The sequence below is a fragment of the Lissotriton vulgaris genome, chromosome 8, assembly GCF_964263255.1.
Source record: "Lissotriton vulgaris chromosome 8, aLisVul1.2, whole genome shotgun sequence".
Classification (NCBI taxonomy): Eukaryota; Metazoa; Chordata; class Amphibia; order Caudata; family Salamandridae; genus Lissotriton; species Lissotriton vulgaris.
The window spans coordinates 70,466,645-70,474,205 of record NC_141696.1 but is presented as its reverse complement, the minus strand read 5'-3'; the positions used below and the strand labels follow the sequence as shown (position 1 = coordinate 70,474,205).

Sequence of the window (7,561 nt, the reverse complement as noted above, 5' to 3'; positions counted from 1 at the left end):
CGAACAATAACTTGAGTAACCGGAAATCCCCTGCTACCTTCATGCTGTGTCTCAGCGCCGGGAAACCCTTTTTGGGTAGCTGTCACGCCTTATAAGTTTAAAAAATAAAATAAATAAATAAATAAATAAACCCACTGAATGGAAGGATATGTGGGTTGATATCTCCATTCAAGGGGCATGTCAGGTTCCATTTATTGTGGAGTGTCATCCCCACAACAGTCTCCTCGATGGTGGAGCTGGTGCCAATTCCATCATCAAGAACACCAACAATTCTAGACTAAATTTCAGGGAGGAAGTTGCAGAGGATGGTGAAAAGGATGTGGTTTTCTGAAATACTGTTAACACTATCTCGTAAATCAGGCAGTTCGTGACTTCGAATGATCTGACTTTTTTGCATAGTACTTTATTATTTTATGTAACCTTATAAGATAACAAGCTACATTTTAAGTTATATAACATGTTGGTTTGTGCAGTAAGATGTTTCAATTAACTAAAACACTACATTTTCTTTAAGGTGATACTCTGAGATTATCTTTCTTCATGGCTGCAAAGAACAGCACTTCTTCTCACATCTCTGAATTTGTACTCATCTGCTTCCCAGACACTGATAGCTGGCAGCAGTGGCTGTCCATTCCCCTGATAGTACTTTTCTCTACAGCTGTCTCTGCCAATACCACACTCCTAGGCACAATATGCTCTGTGCCTAGCCTGCACCAGCCGATGTACTATGTCCTGTGCCTGCTCGCTATGGTGGATTTACTCATCACATCCACAATTTCTCCCAAAACCTTGAGCATTCTCTTGTTTGGTATGAAGACAATCAGTTCTTCTGCATGCTATACTCAGCTCTTCATATTTACTTTCTGCATGGTGATTGGATCAGCTATATTTCTGTTCCTGGCCTTTGATCGTTACATTGCGATATGTGAACCACTACGCTACTCTTCGTTCATCACACGCAAGACCACAACTGCAGCCATTGCACTGATGCTAATAATCAGCACTGCCTTTGCATTGCCTTACCCTCTGCTGTCTGCTAAATTGAACTACTGTGCAGGGAACACTGTGCCACACTGTTTCTGTATGAATCTGCCATTAGCAAAGCTTGCTTGTAACAGTATTACAGTGAACGCTCTCTATTCCTTAGTCATTTTCTGTGTAGGCTTTGTTTTTCCTTTATTGGGTATAACCTGTTCATATTTTCTGATCATCAGAGCAGTTCTGAGACTGGGCTCCGGTGCGGCAGCCCAGAAGGCCTTTAGAACCTGCAGCTCCCATCTAATCTTGATTATCTTTGTGTACAGCACTGCACTATTAAATGTCATCTGTAACAGGATGGAAGAAGCCATTCCACCCTCTGTGCTGGTTCTCATTGATGTGCTCCAGGCTACAATTTCCCCAGCTCTTCATCCATTGGTGTATGGCATCAGAACCCAGGAGATACGCCAAGGTGTTAAAAAGCTGTTCGAAAGAATCTGGAAATCAAGCCTGTGTTCATAAAATTTCAATTGTCACATGTTTCTTTTGTTGCAATAAAAACAGAGCCTAACCCTCCTGGTCAAGCTTACGGTTATATCAGGACTTTCTGGCATTATTTTGTTTGCCATGAGCTATGCGTAAATCCTGGAAATGCTCAAGAGACACACAGGATCACTGTACATGATATCCACCTGTCTAAGCGGAAATTATTTAGTTTACACAGAGGCACACCTAATAAGATGAGGGTAGATGTTGCAGGAATCAATCCTTCACTGGCATCAAAGGCTCAATTAGCGGTGGACCACACCTAAATGTATAATTTAGTAATGAAAATGGAATCCACCAATTGTGATGGTTCATGGTGACAAATGTCAACTAGAACCGAACCACTGCCTTATCTGCATGACTTTCCTTAATCGAGTCTTAATATATGAAGATGAGACAAAGCCTCCAAAAAACACTCAGACCAAACATTGCTCTGAAGATTTATTAGAATGAGCATCAGGACAAAAACTGAACTTGTAATCTGGGACCACAGTAATCAGATACTCAGGGCCAGGTAGAGCATTGTTCAGAAGTCCGGAAGGGTATGAGTGCCCCAAACCATCTAGGCAACAGAGGTAATATCATATCTGGAAGAAAGCTAAGGGTACTCTACTAATATGCCAGCTCAAGGTTTGCTCAAATAACAACTGCACTCAGGCTTTTATCAACTTACACTGGCTCCCAATTCCTGCTCAGTTACTCTCTAACACATAGGAAAGGTAGTAACAATTTCCTACAGTACGGCATCTGGTGAGGTCTAAAAGCGATGGAACACGGCACATCAGCTGACTGTTTGGGTGTATGGTCAGAGAAGCTGCACCCCTAGAGTGATACACCCTGCATACTAAACAGAAACCTATACTAATTCCAAATGGATTCTACATGGATCTCATCAACACTGAGAATTCTACAGTCTTTCCTCACCATTCATTCAAAGGGCCATCGACACCCCCACTCCATAGAGCCCGGTCACTGTGGACTATCCGAAGACCAAAGACACGTTCTGTTCCAAACCACTAAAAGGACAAGAAACTGGTAGACCTGTGCTATATAGTTAGTATTGTAATGGTGGTGTAAATTTTCTCTTCAGACATTGGTATGAGATCTACCTCACAGCTTTTGATTTTAGGGAATATATGCCATTCAGGTGTATTATGTGTTTTTTTCTGTCCAGGAATTCCATACAAACTGTATAGGCTTTTCATTGTTTCCCAGGGCTGTAGTAAATCTTGGTAGTCATATTTTCTTGCCCTTGGAGACTATGGGCCTAGTTTGCATACTGGTAGATATGCAGCTCTATCGCAGAGGTGATGGTGTTTCCTCTCCAGCAAAGTAGTAGACCAGCCACCAGATTAAAACCTTAAGACAGACAGACATTAAGTGTTGCCTTGGCAGTGACTACTCCGTCACTGCTGTTGCCATACTTCTCCAAGAGCCCAACCTAGTCAGGGCAGTCAGGGAAATGGCTGTATGTCAGTTCACCCATTAGGGATGGGTAGACGTATAGCCATTTTTACTGTCCATCACTGCAAGGCAAACCCCGGCAGCGAGTGGCAGTACAAAAGTTGAAAGAATGCACCTGCTTGCCATGGGTGAGGACTCCCGTTACCAATGGGGCATCATCTTTTTTATTTTTAAAACGAAAATCTCACTTTGGCATTTTCTTTAGGAATTTTTTTTTTTGCTGCAAAGCTCTGTCATGTTGATGGAACACTGCTCCAAACTTCAAAAAGCATTGACAAAAACCATTGTGACTGTGGTTTCTAGAAATGCTGTAAAAATTACCACCAGCTTGGCAGTCATATCTAAATTAGTAAGGCGACATCTCCGTCAGTGTGAGGGAGTAATTTACTTATTCACTGGCAAGGAAGTGGGCTGCCCACCTATATATAAGTCAGCCTTATGTCCCCTACTTAGAATGTAGCAGACAGAGTACTCCATAGCAAATGAGATGGTGTAAACTGCCTGCTGAACCCTAGGTCTGTCTGCCTCATTTAGAGGAAGGTTGGACTTTTAGTATTGTGTTGACGGAGTCCCCATTGACTCCTTCAAAGGAATGCTTTCCTGATGGCCTGAATGAGTAAGAGCCATCTGATGAAAACAATTACACCATCTGACCCATCTAGGGTGAATGGTGCAATGCCTTTTTTTCCTCTCACCACCAGGAAAAAATTGGAGATGAGGGACAGGAAAACAACAACTCTAATGACCTGCACACCCTGTGAGAAAACTCTGAGGGTGTTGTAGTCATTATTTTATTTCATTATTTTTTGGGAAAAACATGCTCTTTCTTTGGGAGTTTGTTTTTGAAAAACAAAGTAAATGTTAAAAGTTTTGTGAACAGCAGTCAAAATCAACAGTAGTTGTGCACCAAACTGTGATGGTGGTTGCTTTTAATGTATATCGTTATCAGCTAGGCTGATAGACAACTCTGAATTTAGTGGGTGGGGTATCCTCAAGATGGCATACTCCATCCACTATAAGTCAAATTGTCCGTAAAACTTTATTGACTGAAAATGATGTCTGTAAAGACCATTTGCATAATGTATTTCATTAAAAAACCTTTTGAAAGTCATGACTGTTCTCTTTGTTCGACCACATAGCTAAGTCCTGCTGTACTTGTTCCTATCATCTAAACAGGTTCTACCTGCAGTTAAAGAGGTATGCATTGGCAATATTGTTAAGTATGATGCTAACATTGCTAAAATAATTTTTCCCATAATATCCAGTCATACTTGACTGCAACCACCTGTTCCCAATGGTAAGGATTTTTCTAATATTCCAGTCACTTCTTTCATTAACAAGACGTTTTCCATGACTCTTCATCAAATCTTTTCTAGAAAGAATTTAAATAAATAATGAGTCTCCCACCTCCACGAATATTGCTGCAGAGGAAAAATGCATAGTTAAGACATTGACCACTTCAGATGAGGTTGAAAAACTGTTTCATAATTTAAGGTTTGGAACTCCAGATGATATCTACATGATTAGAAAATTAAAAGATATAGGGCAACCAAAAAATATTTCTATTACTTATGAGCTGAATTCCTTCCTACGAATTGGAAGAAATTGGTTGTCAAAGCATTGTTAAAAAATGTAATCTAGATCTGTGAATTCAGAGAAGGCTAGGGTTTCACTAATCTCTCCTGCAGCTCCTAGGTCCCCAGGGACATAGCTCCTCATAGAAAGTTTCTACGCTCCACGGGGGATATGTGCAAGGAAGTGGAGGAGAGCGCCGTGGCTTAACGCCTCTCTCCTCCAATTCTGAAACGCAGGGCTGCACCATATTTCCAATATTGTGGTGCAGCCTTGCGTTTCCACTTGCGAAAATACTAAGTTTAGCAATTTAGCACCAACGCAGGCACCCTTGCACCAGAGTGCAAGGGTGTCTGCGTGCAAGGGAGGATTGTTTATGTGTAGGAAGGTGTCCCTTCCTGCACATAAACAATCCTAAAATGCAAGTCTGTCACTTTCATGTGTTCTGCTTCCTGCAGCACACATGAAAGCAATACAATTAATTTTTGTATTAAGTTTGTTTATGCACAGGAAAGGACACCTTCCTGTACATAAACAATCCATGGCAGTTTGCTTTCTCCATATGTGCTGCACAAGACAGCACATATGGAAAAACAAAAACGAGAAGATGTAATGCATTTCTCCTTATTTCTCCAACTTAATACCAGTTTTTTTCTGCATTTAATTTTGGCACTGCCTCCTATGTATGCCACCCTTGTACATAGGGGGCAGCGTCAAAAGGAATGGGTATAGCGGTGGAACGCCCACCACAACACCCCCTTTCCACCCCTTTCACGCTAACCATAGCGTGAAACGGGACCTCATGTACAAGCCAGAATTAAGCCACGTTAAGTGACTTAACGATGTTTCACTTTGACACAGCGTTTTCTTACACATCATCGACACACAATGTTTCACTTTGGCACAGTTTGATAATGTTTCACTTTGGCACAGCGTTCATATAGAAACAACACCTTATCTAAGGTATATATAACACGGGACCAAAATGCACAGTAACACCACTCTGTCATCTTACCTCTCATTTAAATAACACCGAGCATGTTAACAGACAATGTCACCCATGATTTAATTGTGCAGGTTGTATTTATATCAGATAATCCCCACAGCATATTTATACAAAGGATGTATTATTTGCAGATACTCCCCTGATGAAGGCATGTAATGCCGAAATGCATTTGGAGATCAAAGGATTCAGTTCAAACATGATGCATTATGGGAAATGAAGTTCCACATTGTATGAGGAAACCCATTTAATACGAAGAATTGGAGAAATAAAGCAGAAAACATATAAGTATTTGAAACCAAAGAACCACTTGAAGAGCATTTTCTTTATTCAACTTTAGCTGAGCATTCAGCATATACCTTGTGCCCAGGGAGACACACTGCAGTGGCAGGAGTGCAACTCAGACATTTGATGTACACCCTCGAGTGGGGGTGACTCTCAGGAGCACAGAAAAACTTTTTAAACACAATCTAAAACGAGCAGTGCACGGCCAAGTACCTCTTTTGATATAACGCTGCCTTGTACATAAGGGGCAGCCCCTATCGCCACCACAATCTCAATATAGGTGACTTTGTGTTGGCAATAGGGCTTGTACATATGCCCCTAAATCTTTCTCCATTGAGTACTCCCACATGGTCCAATGCAGTCCACTCCTAACTGGGCAGCTGTTTCTACCACATAGAATGCAGTCCTTATGTATGTTGCCCAGCTTGTGGAATGCATGTTTGCATCCATTTCAGGGTCGGTAGCACACCTCTGAAACACCTGTTTGCACATGGATCGTATGTTTAAAACATCAGGTATATTCTTGGTATTATATAGATCACAACTTCAACTCACACCTGCTGAAATGTAATGGTGAAAAAGGCCCAGTAAAACCAAAGTGATAAGGTTAAATATGAAATTACTTTGATGGCTACAAAACCAGATTTGTTCTGCTCTTAGCTTTTTTTGCAAAACTGAAGGGTTCACTTGACAAAAGCATATCTAACTGGTTGACACCCTCACTAGTTTCAGTCTCCTGTCTTACCCTGCTGGAGGAAATTGAGGTCCAGAAAAAAGGGACTCAGGGATACATGTTGATTTTGGTGGATGAACTAACATTCTGTATTTATGTTAGAAGTGTGATATACCAGACCCCAACTTGATGGATTCAAAGCTGAGAGTTCATATCGTCATAGAAAGTATGGGTTTGTGCTCTAGAAAGCAAAAATGAGGGCACATTTTCTATGAGTTCTCAAATGTATTTCTCATCCATGTCAGCAAACCTTTCAGACATGCAGATTGAAATGTACTTTCAACACCAGCAGTAATCTGTCCATTAACTCCTCAGCGTGCTACTGGAAATTCGCTCATTGCTCTAGTAAACAACAAGAGCGCTAAAGTTTGTTTTTATGACACAAATGTGACACACCTGAACCATCTGAATGAAATCAAAGTTGTAAAATCTGAAGTATTTTGCTAAATGAGGGAATTTGTTTTGTCATAGGAATTATGGTTAGTGCTCTGGAAAAGTGCATAACTCAGGACAAGCGGTGGTAGGAGCTGTGGAAGCATATCAGATAGGGGAGTGCAGGGGGGGTCCAAGGGTACACTCACAATTGAGTCATGGGGCAGGGGCTGAAGTCTTAGCACAGTGGGCATATTGGCATGAGCAATGGCAGGACAACAGACCACAGAGGGCAGGAAGAAGGCGGCAGGGGCATGCATACAGACAATGGAGGGAAAGGGTACAGGGGCAGCGAGCTCATCCTGAAGGGCTTATCAGCAAGAGCAGCAAGCCAAACAAGATGGGCAGGTGGAATGTGGCAGGGGCACACAGATATTGAAAAGAGGGCAGGAGAGAGCGAGGAAAGGGCAGTAAGATAGCCACAGACAGCAGACATAAAGGGGTCACTGGCCGTGTACATAATGATGATTAGCAATGCTAAAGTGAATTAAAACATAATGGTGGCGGGGATAGCCTAGTACAAGTTACAAACTGCAGTTGACTCTACA

General features: G+C 41.7%; 1 protein-coding gene across 1 annotated transcript; it reads left to right on the top strand.

Moving 5' to 3' along the window:
- The first annotated feature begins 540 nt into the window (after nt 1-540).
- On the top strand, nt 541-1,500 carry LOC147693423 (olfactory receptor 56A4-like). Its single transcript, XM_086935981.1, has one exon. It carries the CDS (start codon nt 541-543, stop codon nt 1,498-1,500), a length of 960 nt encoding a protein of 319 aa, XP_086792107.1.
- Nucleotides 1,501-7,561: the final 6,061 nt, after the last annotated feature.

Bases quoted from the DNA above. Each gene is read 5' to 3' on its own strand.
- LOC147693423 (XM_086935981.1), top strand. From the start codon at position 541: ATGGCTGCAAAGAACAGCACTTCTTCTCACATCTCTGAATTTGTACTC.